Source organism: Canis lupus, chromosome 30 (genome assembly GCF_003254725.2).
Source record: "Canis lupus dingo isolate Sandy chromosome 30, ASM325472v2, whole genome shotgun sequence".
Classification (NCBI taxonomy): domain Eukaryota; kingdom Metazoa; phylum Chordata; class Mammalia; order Carnivora; family Canidae; genus Canis; species Canis lupus.
In genome coordinates this window covers 19,508,965-19,525,748 of record NC_064272.1, presented here as the reverse complement: position 1 = coordinate 19,525,748, position 16,784 = coordinate 19,508,965, and the positions used below count along the sequence as shown (strand labels likewise).

The 16,784-nt window shown below is 35.5% G+C and overlaps 1 protein-coding gene across 5 annotated transcripts in view; it reads left to right on the top strand.

Moving 5' to 3' along the window:
- Positions 1-16,784, top strand: part of WDR72 (WD repeat domain 72) — a 220,806-nt gene that overhangs the window by 22,771 nt on the left and 181,251 nt on the right. For 3 of the 5 annotated variants that reach the window (XM_049104237.1, XM_035708857.2, XM_049104239.1), the window contains exons 1-4: positions 1,846-1,904; positions 3,052-3,216; positions 10,413-10,519; positions 16,628-16,706. In XM_049104237.1, the coding sequence (XP_048960194.1) occupies positions 1,896-1,904; positions 3,052-3,216; positions 10,413-10,519; positions 16,628-16,706 (360 nt within the window). In that variant the 5' untranslated portion in view covers positions 1,846-1,895. Of the gene's footprint in view, positions 1-1,845; positions 1,905-3,051; positions 3,217-10,412; positions 10,520-16,627; positions 16,707-16,784 lie in introns of those variants that run through there. The other 2 variants (XM_049104238.1, XM_049104240.1) reach the window with 2 other exon arrangements.

The window sequence follows — 16,784 nt, the reverse complement described above, 5'->3', positions numbered from 1 at the left end:
TGCTTCTATGAAAACCATATACAATCTTGGTTGTTAAAGTATCTTCCAAATGCTTTATTTAAAAAAATAGTTTCAAAAAAAAACCAAAAAAATAAAAAATAAAAAAAAATAAAAAAATAGTTTCATTAAAATGTAATAGACATGCAGTATATTTATTTACATATATGTTTACATATATGTATTGAAAGTGTATAGTTGTATATGTTTTAACATATGTGTTCATTCCTGCAACAATCACCATAGTCAAAATAATAACATGTCTGCCATTCTCAGAAGTTTCTTTATTCTCTTTTGCAATTTCTATAATCCCTGTCCCTTTCTCTTGTCCACAGACATCCACTGACCTTCTTTCTATTGTCATAGAGTAATCTGAATTTTCTAGAATTTTATATAAATGGAGTCATACTGTATTTATTCTTTTTAGCCACCATTTTCACTTAGTATAATTATTTTTAGTTTAATCTGTGTTATGCAAATTAAGAGTTCATTCTTTTTTATTGATGAATAGTATCCCATTATGTGGTTATACCACCATTTATTTATCCATTCACTTCATATGATGGACATTTGGGTTGTTTCCAGTTTTTAGCTATTATAAATAAAATGCTACATGTAGAAATCTTTTTGAAATATTTGTTCTCTTTTCTCTTGGGTGACACCTAGATGCATTGACTGGGTAATGTACTGACACATTTTTCACTTTGTAAAACAACTGCAAAACTATTTTCCAATGTGTATTTCCAACAGCAACATAGGAGTTCTAGTTGTTTTACATTCTTAGCACTTGGCATGATTTTGTTAAAAATTTGAGGTATCTTAATATATGTATAGTGTTTTTGAGAGGCCTCTCACTAGTATCATTGACCTGAGAACAATTATTTATGTGGATTTCTGGGATGCCTGGTGGCTCAGCGGTTGAGCATCTGCCTTCGGCTCAGGATGCAATCCTGGGTTCCTGGGTCCTGCATCGGGCTCCTTGCAGGGGGCCTGCTTCTCCCTCTGCCTATGTCTCTCCCTCTCTCTCTCTATGTCTTTCATGAAGAAATAAATAACATCTTTAAAAAATTATTTACATGCATCTCTTCATGTGGGAATTCTGGCATTATAAATATGTAACGATATATTTTATTCCACACCTGTTTTGTGGTTCAGGTTTGACCTATTTTCTTGGAAGATTTGGAAATAAGCTCCCTTATCTTTCTGAATAATGTTGGAGTTTTTCTAGATTTCATTTCATTGAGTAAGGAAGGCTTCTTGTTCTTAAGTGGGGATTAACACTTAAACCGATTCAACTCCTCTTTCAAATTATTCTTAGATTTGTACTGCTTGGAATTCCTTAGACTTATTTACAATCATGGCCAAGAAGCAACACGCATGCACGCACACATGCATAGCATTGTTTCTCTGTATTTGAGGTAAAAGTCCAAGTTCAGATTATAGTGTTGTTGAAACCACAACACTTTGGTTAGCTTAGTAATGTGATGAATAAGTGCAGTCCTGATAGTCTGAATTGCAAAGCTCCAACTAGTTCCCATAGAAATTTTGGTTTTGTGGCACCTGGGGGGTTGCAGTAAGAATAATATAGGCCGCTGTGTACTGATCTAAGAAGCGAACCATCAGGAACTAGGTACTGAATTCCAAATAAATGAACTACAGATAAAATTTTGAAAGCAACCAGTTTATGAGTTACTTACTCTCTACATCAAATTTATGTTCATGGTGTCAACGCATACTAAATGTTTATATGTGTGTATGAGTCTATGTGTACTTAAACATAATAAATAATATGTACCATAAATTTTAATAACTTGTTTTGGTATTTATCCTTTTTATGCTTCAGAACCAGAAGTCCTTCAGGACAGAAGATTTTCATTTTGTTAACTTTCTCAAGCCAAATGTGGGAAGTAAGCTTGCTATCTTCCTCCCTCTCATCTTTGATGTTTTTAATGAGACTAAATATATACTACTTTACTACTAAGTTATAAGAGGAAACTTACTAATCTACTCTAAAGATTTAAAGCATTATTAATCATCAAATTATTTGTATTTCAGAAAAGAATGCCTATTTGTGGGAAACATTTAACTCATTGTGTCACAAGCTGTAATGCACATATTGCTAGGTATACTTCAGATCATTTTGGGTAGTAAGTACACAGGCAAGCATTTTTGATAATTATATATTCATTTTAACCCTTGTAACTAACACATGAAGATAGTAGTTTCATGAAAATTCTTTTTTAAATTTTTTTAAATTTATTTTTTTTCATGGAAATTCTCATTGAGGAAGATAGCAAATGCAAAAACAAGTGAAATAAAGATATTTATTAAAGTAGGATAGGTGGAACATGAATATGGCAGAAATCAGGAAAGTCACACATGAATTTTTGAAGACTGGGAAACACTGTTTTTATAGAAAATATTTACTTCTTTTATTTATTTATTTTTATTATTTTTTATTGGAGTTCAATTTGCCAACATATAGCATAACACCCAGTGCTCATCCCATCAAGTGCCCCCCTCAGTGCCCGTCACCCAGTCACCCCCACCCCCCACCCACCTCCCTTTCCACTACACCTTGTTCATTTCCCAGAGTTATTTCTTATTTACTTCTTAACTGCAAAATTCAGATATTTGTTACTTAGGTGAGGTGATAACATTTTTGGGGAGAGAGAATATGCAAAGCTGTCTTCAAATTATAGTGTGTAGCCAGCTCTGTTCTTTGTGAGAGGCTTTGCTGGGCTTTGGAGCAAGTCAGGATCACCCATAGTCAAAGCCATGTGTGGAGTGGATAAACTATTCCTATCTTTGTCTTTGTCAGCCTCAATAATCACAAACTGGGAGAAAAGTCATTTTTGTTTGATGGATTAACACTGCGCATGGTAATTTCAATGTGTAATGGCTGCCTTCTCCTCTAATGACAGGGAAGCACCCTTTTCCCCCAACTGTGGGAGAATACATCCCAGAGTTTAGATCATGGTAAATCCATTAGTGACATGATCCGTCCCCCAAAATGTATTAATGATGACTGTGTTTACTTTCTTCTCTGTTCAGGATTCTCTCAGCATGAGGTCCTCCTTGCAGGCAGTAGCACTCTGGGGAAAGAAGGCCCCTCCACACAGCATCACTGCCATCATGATCACTGATGACCAACAAACCATTGTGACTGGAAGTCAAGAAGGTCAGCTCTGTCTCTGGAATCTCTCATCTGAACTAAAGGTGAGTGAAACTGAGTCATATTGAAACAGAAGGCACTCACAAAATAAGCACAATTTGTTTCTACCTGCAATGACCATAGAAGTTTTGCATGATTGTTAAAAAGGTGCTTACTAAAGTAATAAATTGATTTTACTTCTGAGTTTGGAGAAAATGAAGTACTATATGATGGATCAAGATCATTTGAAAATTATATTATGAATATTGCTAATCATAGCTGCCAACTAAGTGTTATCACCCTTTAAGCTGTGCTGAGTTTTACTGTTTTACATCCTGAATTATATGTTTAAGTAACTGAACTACAGACATGTAAGTATAACTCTAAAAATTATAGCTCATTAATCTAAACAAAGGGCACCCTTGAAAACGCTATTAACTAAATGAGTAATATCTTAATTATCTGGGTGTTTCTGTCAGTTTGGCCTTCTTGCTATTCTTTAGGCCTCTGCTTGCCTGTGATTTTTAAAGATCACATCAAAAAGCTCTAAATCCAATTTACTATTGTCGTCTTCCTATCTCAGAACCTGACCTCACCTAGGATTTGGCCCATTGATTAGCAATTAATTGTCCCTGTCCCAAGTCATAAACATTTAACATATTGGAATAGATATTTGCTTAGTCCTAGCAGCCTCTGGACCCAATTTGAACATTTAAACTAATGATGTACTTAAAGTATACTGCCCTCATTAAGAAGCCTTTTAAAGATCAAAGACTATTTTTAGCCCTTAAAGTTTGTCACTTTAAAACCTAAATTAACAATTAATTGTAATTCTATTTTATAGTGTAATTAATTAACATCTCCCATCACAGAAGAGTTACACTACAGGACTGCCAAGAACTGCATAGCAGACCACCTCAGCTCAATGTTTATGAACATTCCTGAAAGAGGAACTGGTATTATTGCAACCACTGAGCTTTGAAGAGTGGCCCTCACATTTATTATCTCAGAATTTAAACTCACACTTCTAAATGGCTTAAATGGTCTTGCTACTCTTTTTAATGTTTCAGGTATAGTGTTTTCCAGTTGGAGTAGTTGTCTTGTAATATGTAGGTTGCAATAAGCTTAAGAAATTTGGAATCCTAGCATCTTCATCTTTTTACCTGTGTTCCTGGGATTTATTCAGTATTTATTCAACATGCATGTATTGACTACATGGTATAAGTTAGACAGTATACTAGGTACCTGGGTTCAAACACAAATGAGAAGACTTGGTGCTGACTGTCCAAGGGACTACAGTGTAGTAGAGAAAGGACATAGGCTAATGTAGTGTACTTATGTGATAATAAAAGGTACTCTGAGTACTTTGAGTGCTGAGGAATTTATATTTTAAAAAATTAGCTAGCAAGAGTTAATGCCATGCTAATTAAAAGCAGTGGCAATATTGAGGGATTTCTAGATGATTTATGCAAGGAGATGATATAATACTATATTATTATATTTGTGATTGAAACTGTCATTTGGTATTAATGTGAAGGGCATACTGAAGGGAGGGGGAGAAGAGGTAAGGAGCAGTGACTATGGTGGGAGATTCCACATTAATTTAGTCAAGAAAGTTTTTGAGTATGAACCAAATCAGTGATGGGATGAAAAAGAGATGAAAAATGGAAAGATATTAAGAAAAAAGAATGGTCAGAACTCAGCAACTGATTGGAGTGTGGGTAAAGGGGCAGGAACAGTCAAGGATACCTTACAGATTTGGGGTTTAAATAAATGGGTGGGACTGGTGGTGTGGTGGTATCATGTATTTGTATCAGGAATAGCAGTGATTAGAGAACAGGAATAGGAAAGGAAAAGAGGTGATTTAAGCTCTGAATATCTCGGAGTATACAAGTATTTATTAGGGGATTGGGAACACATCTCAGTTTTTCCCTGTCATGGGTAGTAGGCCTGCAGGTTACAGGGGAGTAGAGAATATGTGCCTCCCTGTCCTGGGCTTCTCATCAGCTGCCCAGATTGTGATGCTGCTTCCAGATTCAGAGTCCAACTCCCAAAGACCTCTTCATGTGGTTTACCAGTGAAGACCTTCTCCAATTTTCATGCTAGGAACTACTTCACCTGTGTTTCCTGGTATTGATTGCTGGTATTTATAATGCTTTTAAGCATAGAGAAAGCTGAGTTGAACACCCCTCCTGCCCCCAGATATATCCCCTTAGTATTGCCATATTCTATTTTTCTTCCTATTTAATACTCAGAAGGCAGTGACAAAGTGAAGAATAGCAAAAATAGCAATATTGTGTACAGAAAAAGAATGGAGAGCTTGGTCAAATTATAACTCATATATTTACCAAATCTAGCAAATGGCATATTCTTGGAGCCTGATTTCTTCATCAGTGAAATGGGTATCAAACCCTGTTTATAGTTGCACCAGTGCCTGGATATGGTGGATGCACATCAAATTGTGTGTTCCCATTTGTGCTATTGGAAACTCCTGGGGTGGAGGAAGGTGGACGTCAGTAATGTGTCAATAGAAGTAGAGCCAATGAATAGAAGTAAAGGTCTTTTGGATGTCATTGTGGATTTTTGTTGTTGTTTATATTCCTTACAGCACTTCCAGAATATGATAAAATAAAGAGATTATGATGAATTCTCACAGTCTATTTAATTACATGTGGGGATTTAGTAGTAGAATGAGGACTCCATATGCAAAGCAATGGAGTTCCATTATGCTATTTTGTCTACGGTATATTTTCTCCAGGAAAATAATCTTGATTTTCCCTAATTCCTTGCTTAATTTGGCTTGTAATATATGGTAAGGTGTTAATATTCGTAGGGGTATGTGTTCCAAAATGTAATGATGGGGAAAGATAGTATGCTGTTTTCTGAGATGGAACTATCTGGATTTCCCAGGAAAAAGGTAGAATAAGAACTTGGGTTGTAAATGATTCTAACCAACCATGAAAATGCTTAGTAGCACTGGAAATTTAGTCTGACAACAGATCTTTGGAGAAGTATTTCTGATTGTGATAGAAATAAAGTGAAGGCAGAGAATGCTTGTGTTTTGAAAGAACTTATCACTCATTAATATGATTTGGTTACCATCTATGGATATATTTGCATAGTTCAGAAAAAAGTGTAAGAATATTAATTCATTGCCAATTTGAATGCCTTTTATTTCTTTTTGTTATCTGATTGCTGAGGCTAGGACTTCTAGTACTGTGTTGAATAACAGTAGTGAGAATAGACATCTCTGTCATGTTCCTGATCTTAGGGGCAAGGCTCTCAGTTTTTCCCCATTGAGAATTATATTCACTGTGGGCTTTTCATAAATGGCTTTTAAGCTATTGAGGAATGTTCCCTCTATCCCTAGACTCTGAAGAGTTTTAGTCAGGAATGGATGCTGTATTTTGTCAAATGCTTTCTCTGCATCTATTGAGAGGATCATATGGTTTTTGTTTTTTCTCTTATTGATGTGATCTATCACATTGATTGTTTTAGGAGGGTTGAACCAACCTTGCATCCTGGGGATAAATCCCACTTGCTTGTGGTGAATAATCCTCTTAATGTACTGTTGGATCCTATTGGCTAGTATCTTGGTGAGAATTTTTACATGTGTGTTCATCAGGGATATTGGTCTGTAATTTTCCTTTTCAGTGGGGTCTTTGTCTGGTTTGGAATCAAGGTAATGCTGTCCTCATAAAACGAGTTCGGAAGTATTCCCTCCCTTTCTCTCCTTTGGAACAGCTTTAGTAGAATAGGCATTGTTTCTTCTTTAAACGTTTGATAGAATTCCCCTGGGAAGCCATCTGGCCCTGGACTTTTGTGTCTTGAGAGGTTTTTGATGACTGCTTCAATTTCCTTGCTGGTTATTGGCCTATTTGGGTTTTCTGTTTCTTCCTGTTCCAGTTTTGGCAATTTGTTGGTTTCCAGAAATGCGTCCATTTCTTTTACATTGCCTAATTTGTTGGCATATAGCTGCTCATAATACATTTTTAAAATCATTTTTATATTCTTGGTATTGGTTGTGATCTCTCCTCCTTCATTCATGATTTTATTACATTGAGTCTTTTCTCTTTTCTTTTTAATAAGGCTGGCTAAGTGTTTATCTATCTTAGTAATTCTTTCAAAGGATGAGCTCCTGGTTTTATTGATCTGTTCTACAGTTCTTCTGGTCTCTATTTCATTGAGTTCTGCTCTAATCTTTATTATCTCTCTTCTTCAGCTTGGTGTAGGCTTTATTTGCTGTTTTTCTCCAGTTCCTTTACGTGTGAAGTTAGGTGTTTTTGAGTTTTTTCTAATTTTTTGAGGAAGGCTTGTATTGTGATGTATTTCCCTCTTATGACCACTTTTGGTGTAGCCCAAAGATTTTGAATGGTTGTATTTTCATTTTCATTAGTTTCCACGAATCTTTTTAATTCTTCTCTAATTTCCTGGTTGACCCATTCATCAAACTCTCCCTCTTCACAGATGACATGCTACTATACATAGAAAACCCAAAAGAATCCACCCCAAGATTGCTAGAACTCATACAGCAATTCAGCAATGTGACAGGACACAAAATCAATGCACAGAAATCTGTGGCATTTCTATACACTAACAATGAAACTGAAGAAAGAGAAATTAAGGAATCAATCCCATTTACAATTGCACCCAAAAGCATAAGATACCTAGGAATAAACCTAACCAAAGAGGTAAAGGATCTATACCCAAAAACTCCAGAACACTTCTGAAAACAATTGAGGAACATACAAAAAGATGGAAAAACATTCCATGCTCATGGATTGGAAGAATAAATATTTGAAAATGCCTATGCTACCCAGGGCAACTTACATGTTCAGTGTAATCCCTATCAAAAACCATAGACTTTCTTCACAGAGTTGGTGCATAAAATCTTAAGATTTGTATGGAATAAGAAAAGACCTCGAATAGCCAGAGGAATATTGAAAAAGAAAACTAATGCTGGGGGCATCACAATGCCAGATTTCAAGCTGTATTACAAAGCTGTGATCATCAAGACAGTATGGTACGGGCACAAAAACAGACAGATCAATGGAACAGAATAGAGAACCCAGAAATAGGCACTCAAATCTATGGTCAACTAATACTTGACAACGCAGGAAAGAATATCCACTGGACAAAGGACAATCTCTTCAATAAATGGTGCTGGGAAAAATTGGACAGCCACGTGCAGAAGAATGAAACTAGACCATTCTCTTACACCATACAGACAGATAAACTCAAAATGGTTGAAAGATCTAAATGTAAGACAAGAATCTATCAAAATCCTAGGCGAGAACACAGGCAACAACCTTTTCGAACTTGGCTACAGTAACTTCTTGCAAGATACATTTATGAAGGCAAGGGAAACAAGAGCAAAAATGAACTATTGGGACTTAATCAAGATAAAAACTTCTGCACAGCGAAAGAAACAGTCAACAAAACTAAAAGATCACCTACCGAATGGGAGAAGATATTTGCAAATGACATATCAGATAAAGGGCTAGTATCCAAGATCTATAAAGAATTTATCAAACTCAACACCCAAGAAACAAACAATCCAGTCATGAAATGGGCAGAAGACATGAACAGAAATTTCTTGAAAGAAGACCCGCACATGGCCAACAAGCACATGAGAAATGCTCCACATCACTTGTCATCAGGGAAATACAAATCAAAACCACAATAAATACCACCTCACACCAGTGAGAATGGTGAAAATTAACAAGAAAGGAAACAACAAACGGTGGAGAGGATGTGGAGAAGGGGGAACCCTCTTGCACTATTGGTGGGAATGCAAACAGGTACACCCATTCTGGAAAACAGTGTGGAGGTTCCTCAAAGAGTTAAAAATAGAGCTACCCTACCACCCAGCAATTACACTACTGGATATTTACCCCAGAGATACGCATGTAGTGAAACACCAGGACACCTGCACCCCAGTGTTCATAGCAGCAATGTCCACAACAGCCTAACTGGAAGGAGCCATGATGTCCTTTGACAGATGAATGGATAAAGATTATGTGGTATACACACACACACACACACACACACACACACACACACTGGAATATTATTCAGCCATCAGAAGAGACGACTACCCATCATTTGCTTCAACATGGATGGAACTGGAGGGTATTATGCTGAGTGAAATAAATCAATCAGAGAAGGACAATCATCATATGATTTCAGTCATATGTGGAATATAAGAAATAGTGAAATGGATTATAGGGGAAAGGAGGGGAACTGAATGGGAAAAAGTAGAAAGCGAGACAAACCATGAGACACTCCTAGTTCTAGGAAACAAAGGATTGGGGAAGGGGAGTTGGGTGGGGGGATGGGGTATCTGAGTGACAGACACTGAGGAGGGCAATTGATGGGATAAGCACTGGGTGTTATACTATATGTTGGCAAATTGAATTTAAATTTTAAAAATGTAAAAACAAAAGAAGAGAAAACATGAAAAAAAGAATATTAATTCATTTAGGAGTAGATTTCTATTACCCTTAAGACAAATTTTATTACTTAAAATGTGTTTATTTATTTAAATTAAATTCTTAGTCCCTATCGACAACCTCTTCTCTATGTGAGAGGATTCTTATTGTCTTTTGTTTTGTAGTTTGATTTTCATAATCTTGTTTTATAAAATAAAGAGCAATAGACGTTTTTAACACATAGATAATGGAAGAATTAGCCCTCAGTGCTGTATTTTCAAATTCATGTATTTAGGAAGACATTGGCATTTTCAATAATAGCTTAGGTAAAATTTTATTTTTAATGTGGAAAATTAATTTTTGCTATTCTGAGGCAGGAAGCCAAGTAAGGTTATAATAAGGTTATAGTGGTTACAAAAGGGTAATCTTTTCTTTGTATTATTTTGTAAACTCATTTCTGAATTCTGAAATGTGCTCATTAATATGCTACTATCATTTGAGGCACATTTTGTGCATAATAAACATCAACACTGACTTATTTGTATTCAAAACCTAGATGTTGTAAAACAGGTCTGGTGATTATTTAGGTTTCATGATGGATACAGAAATAAAACAAAAAATTTTTTTAAAATGTGTACAACAGAACTCCTGTATCTAGATGTTTATTGTTCTGTGAATTTTGATGTGGCATAGATTAGTTTTCCTGAAACCTAGGTAGAGCAAAAACATAGTAGGATTCTCTAATCAGAATAATGAATACTTATATAGTGTCATGTTTATATTCTTTAAAAGTTTATAGCTGTTTAAAAGCTTATCATCATCATTTTCAGATTTCAGCTAAAGAACTTCTATTTGGCCATTCGGCTTCAGTAACATGTTTGGCAAAAGCGAGGGATTTCTCAAAACAGCCCTATGTCGTTAGCGCTGCTGAAAACGGGTAGGTAAGATGTGTGCAACTTTGTGACCATCTCTGTTGCCTCTCCCTTTCTAAAACCAATGATGGGGTAAAGAATTCTGGGGCTGAAGGAAATCTTAGTGATTTTCATGTTCCTTTTACATACAGGAAAATTTAGATCTTAAATGGTAGATTAATTTGTATGATGATCCCAAAGAATGTGATCAATGTTGTGTCTTCCAGTTTAACTCTTTTCTTGCTGGATGAAGACCAAAATAAACACCCCAACTTTTGTATTGGGCCTTGTGGCAACCTCACTATGTAAAGGATACTGGCAAATGCCACCTGTTGTAGAGCTGAAAATGGAAAAGTCTGGATGCTTGTCTTTTTTCATGTAGTAACTCACTTTGAGCTCTTAAGCAAACCTATCCAAACCTTCATCATTTTGTAAAACTCAATAGTTATAATCTTCCTGTTATATACTTGTCTGATATCATATATAGGAGAAACAGAGAAGGTTCAATGGTACATGAGATGGTAGGGGGGAGAGAAGAGAAAGGAACATAGACAGTGATTTGGGTGCAGTTTCATGGAGGCAAGATTTATTCCAATGAAATAAGACTAAGCTGTAAGAAAAGCCTTGCCAATGAAAGGACTACTATGAGCTGGACTCTGCTGATGAGTAATTTGCCAAGTAGAATCAGGAATGCGGAATCGATTCATTATGCATTTATGAATCAGGGATTGGATTACTCGTTGAAACAAGAGAACCCCTTCCTTTTTTTGTTTTGTTTTGTTTTGTTTTGTTTTTGTTTTTAATCTGTGGAGAAAGTACATGGCTCTGAATTCTGAGAACTAAAAGAATAATGAGTGTTCAACTTGGAAAAACTGAATAGTTTAACAAAATGCTAGTGAAACAGATATCAAAGACATACTTATTCTCATAGCTTACAGCAAAGCCGTCATTGTTAAACTTAGAGAGATTGAACTTTGGATGAGGCTAGAGTGAAATGCTGTGGTACATTCTTTTCTTAACAATTGCTAGTAGCTTTCATACGCTACAGCTATCACAAATGCTTGCTACACAAGCTGAGATATTTATTGCCAGTCTAGAGAATTTGAGAGATGGTACTTTTTTTTTCTGAGACTACTTGGAGAGTTGAGAAAAATTAATTGTTAAATGAGAAATAGCTCTGGAAAGTAATCGAGTTCCAGCTTGAGGTTTTTGCCCACAGTGGTCTAGCTCCTAAAAAGAAACTAAGGTTAATGGACATTTTCTTGGTGATAGGTGAATTCAGCTGTATAACCCTGCAAATATGATTATTAAGGAGCCAAGAGGGATCCCTGGGTGGCGCAGCGGTTTGGCGCCTGCCTTTGGCCCAGGGCGCGATCCTGGAGACCCAGGATCGAATCCCACATCAGGCTCCCGGTGCATGGAGCCTGCTTCTCCCTCTGCCTGTGTCTCTGCCTCTCTCTCTCTCTCTCTGTGACTATCATAAATAAATAAAAATTAAAAAAAAAAAATAAAAAAAAATAAGGAGCCAAGGGTCTGTTTTGGTGTTCCTTATTCAAGATGATTTGAATTTTCTAGGTTTCTGTTCCTTCAAGATGCAAAACTTGGCCTGCATCTGTAAGATACTTTTTAGGCAGTATCTACATTTCAGCTACTGCATACTTAGCAAATCCTAGTTTAATCTACTGGAAGTTATTAAACTTACTAGGTTTGGTCCATTATGCCCCAAACAATAATAATTTTTAGCTTTGAGAAGACTCAGGAATTGACTATAGACTTAGCATTTCTGTTTCCAAAATGATCAGAGGGGACCCAAAGTTGCTTTGACTCAGTTTTTCATTTTTTTCCCAAAGTATTAGTTCATCAGCAGGCATAGGTCATAAGGTTTATGAATCCTAGTAAATTCCAGGATGAATGAAAGGGAATAAATACCTAGGGACCTGATATTGAAGCAATAGAATGCCACAGAAAAAGAAGATCCTGAAAGTGGTTAGTGGGAAAAAGTAGGTTATTTATAACAGAACGTAATTAAGCTGACTTCTCACCAGTAATATGAAAACTAGACAGCAGTGAAATATCTTCAAAAAGTTGAGAGAAAATATCTGTCAACTTAGAACTGCATGTCTAACAAAAATATCTTCCTAAAAATGAGGTCAAAATAATAACATTTAATACAAATACTAAGAATGTTCACCACCAACAGATCCTCTATAAGCAGAAGAATTCTAAATGATAAAATACTAAGAATGTTCACTACCAACAGATCCTCTATAAGCAAAAGAATTCTAAATGATATTCTTTAGTAAGAAGAGCAATGCTTTCAGAAGGAAGAACTGAGATAGAAGGAATATTGAACAAAACCAGCAAATTTTTTAAAAATGTAAATAAATACAGACTATAAGACAACAATATTTATATATTTCCCAAGCCCCACCCCCATACATATACACACAATCCTAGTGAACAATTGCATAGGATAGGGTAGTGACCAGAATCTACATGTTCTGGTGTTCTAGGGATGGGTAAAGCTATTGATTAATTTTAGAATTTTAGACCATAAGCTACATGTACACGTTGATATTTCCAGGGTAGCTGCTAAAAGAACAGATAGAATAAATAAAAATAATAGAAATAGAATACGGAGCTTTCAACTTGGAAAAGAAAAATAATGTTATTTAATCCAAAGGAGACAAAAATAAACAAGGCAAATAGAAAGCATAAAGTAAGGTCGTTGAGATAAATCTAACTAAAACTATAATCTCAATTATGTAAAAGGACTGAGACATCTAGTTAAATCACAAAGATTGTTACACAATTTATTTTTTTTGTTATATAATTTAAAAGACAAAAACAGCATAAGGATGTAGAAAGGTTAAAAGTAAATGGACAGAAAAAAATTTATCAGGTGAATACTGACCAAAATAATGTTGATATAACTGTATAATATTTTATGTTAATAAATACACATAGTTAATAAAACCATAAGGCAAAAAAAACCTTGGCATTGATAAACCTTGGCATTGATAACCTTGGCATTAAATAAGTTATTACTTATTAATAAAACTTTCAATCACCAGCAAGAGATGAGACTAGAAAGTTAGGCAGACACCCAGATTTAGAGTTTTCTCTAACAGTGCTTCTCCAACCTGAGCTTATGTCAGGACCACCTACAGAGCTTGTTTAAATAAAGATTTCTGGGCTCTACCCCCAGAGGACCTACTCAGTAGGTCCAGGCTGAGGTTCAAGAACTTGCATTTTTAACACATTCCTGGACAATGCTGGAGCTGTTTGTTCAGAGAATATATCTGGCATAGCAAGTATCTTACACTGGGGGCAGTGAGAGAAAGTGAGATGTCAAGAATGACTTGGGAAATTCATTGGTGATGATACCAGTCACTTAAGATAGGAAACTAAGAAGGATGGATGTTGTGCTCCAATGAATATGAGGAATGTGAAGTTTTACAAGTCATCCAGATAAAGAAATATCTAATAGCTAGTTGCACATGAAAGTCTAGAACTGAGTGAACAGGTCTCGGGTTCCAAGGTCATATAAATGGTACCTGAAGTGATGGGAATACAGAATTCATGCAGAGAGAGCGTGAAATGTGAGAATGTAAGAAAGCCTAAGACAAAAGTCTAAGGAAAATCAGCATTTAAAGCAGAAGAATGGAGCCTGACAAGACCAATGAAATCCCAAAAGTATAATGGAAGAAAAGAGAAAAGAGAGTTTGAAAAATTGAAGGGACTTGGAATTCAAGATGGCAAACCATGCTTATCTCCTCTCCCTCTAGATGATGTGTTAAAATGGAAATCATAACAGTTTTATAAGCAAACAAATATAAGACTAGGAATAGGGCCATGAGAAAATAATGTATTTCTGAAAGTAGAAAAGTGGACAGATGGTGACTGATCTATTTATCCACTGGATGAATTTTTTTATTGAGGTGCTGGGGGGAGTTTAGGATTGAATAAGAAAAAAAGGCTTTTCTCAAGGAATTTAGTGGGAATGTAACAATTTAACAATTCTACATATTTTCTTCTACTATTCATTAAAATAAACAGAAATTTAAAATTCTTGGAAATTGTTAAACTTTTTTATAATTAATGGTGATTTAATGTCTGTAGAAATGTTGGGAACAGCATTTGAAAAGGAAAAGAATAAAATAAATTTTAACAGTATATTTTCCTATGTTCCCTTTAAGTAGGTAACTTTTACAGTTCCAGCTAAAATGTCAGTGCCATTTTTGATACACAACACATTTGTTTTCTTTTCTTAAAAAGAATTAATAGGCAAAGAGTCAATTTTTGCTTTGTGGTACTTTTGTATTTCTTTTTTTTTTTTTACTTTAAGATAGAAAATAAGATGATAAGAGAACAAATAGGGAAAGCATTAGAATCCAAGAGAGTTTAGAAACAGTATCACCAAGAGAGCTTTAACTGATGCTAAGGCTGCAACCTTGGAAAATGTGATTTAATTAGTATGGCTTGATGTCTGGGTTGGGTCCCAGACATCAGTATTTTAAAAAAGTTCCCTGATAATTCCCATGTATAGCCAGTTTAGAAACACTGGTTTAGCCATAGACTTGTCCAGAAACAGACTAACTAGGAGCTTTGCAAAACCAGTATGCCAGGACCCCAACATAGAGCCACTGAATTAGAATCTCTATGGACAATTTTTGAAATATGCACAGGTGATGCACAGAGTTGAGAACCATGCTAATAAACTCCAATTCCTTTGAGGCTGAAATTTCATATTAATAGCAACTGAAGGTTCTATTTTTTTTTACCTTTGATACTTTTTTTACTTTGATAAATATCATTTCAATTTTTACCTCTTTCCCAGTCTTATTTTTCATACACACACACACACACACACACACACACACACATACACACACCACACACCACACACCACTTTCACCTTGTTTTATTAAGTTGCATGAGTTTTCATATTTCCTCAGATACTTTTTGGAATAAGGTAGGATATAAACAGAGAAAAGATTCATGAATATTTTATTTCTATATCTAGAGCATGTTTTCTCAATCTCAGTACTAATGAGATTTTGGAGCGCTGGAGAATTCTTTGTTGAGGGACCATCCTGTGCACTGTAGGATATTTAGCAGCATTCCTGGTGTTTCCCCACTAGATGCCAGTAGTGTGTTCCTAGTTGTGACAACCAAAAATACCTCTTATCATTGTCAAATGTCCTTTGGGGGGCAAAATCGCCCCAGGTTGAAAACTACTGACTTAAAGATTGATTTCCAGTGTTTGGTCAGAAAAACAAAAAACTCTGACAAACACAAATGCATCTAGCATTTACTATTATTAATTCATATCTTTTGCTTCTTAAATATCAGTTTCTCCCTTAAAACCAATAAAGCTTTCATTTATTCTTTCATGTAAAGTTTTGCTTATGTGTTAAAAGTGTCAAAACTGAAGGGTTTTACCAAACACTTCTGAATCAGCCATTCTGGTTTTTGTGAAGTGAAATCATATAGATTTAAGTTGCCACCTGCTGGATGATACATTTTATGACCATATTTCATAATATTATGTACATCCTTGTGACATATAGGAAAGCAAGTCAGAGTTTCCTAAACAATGACAATTTTCTAAACGTCTGATTTCAGCATTTCAAGATAAGTGAAGGAATAAACCTTATCAACGATAAACCAAATGTAGCCTCTTGGTGGCACTGTTTATTCTCATAAAAATGATACCTCAGCTCCAGAAGATGCAGCCCTTGATACATTATGCTTTTCAGAATATGTAGTTTAAGTTCAGTGAAATAAACCACTTTCAAGAGGATGCCGTTTCCATGGAAAGATTGTAGTACTGTCACTCTAACAGACTGTGATAGCTGTATCCACACAATTTGTTTTAGGTCAGGTTGGGATAACGTAAGGTTTGTAGGCTGGCGGCAGGGTGTAATTACCCAAACAAAAAGACACAGATACAGTATGTCATCGCTGCTAATGACCACAACATTTTCTTGCTCAGTAATCTGTAACAAAAAGCCACATAAACGATCAGGTTGCATTTAAGTGCAGTACTAAAGAAAAACTTGGTGACACAAAAATTATTTCAGCCAATTGAGTAGAAATGACAGAGAATAATCCAAAGTTATCTCTGCTAGGGAGATGTGTGTTTGGAATGTCACCAATGGACAGTGCGTGGAGAAGGCCACACTTGCTTACAGGCACACTGCAATCTGTGTAAGTACATTCACTTCCATTTAAACATTTCTGAATTCTGTAACTCCTTTAGAGTGTTTCCTAAGCACACATTTAAAG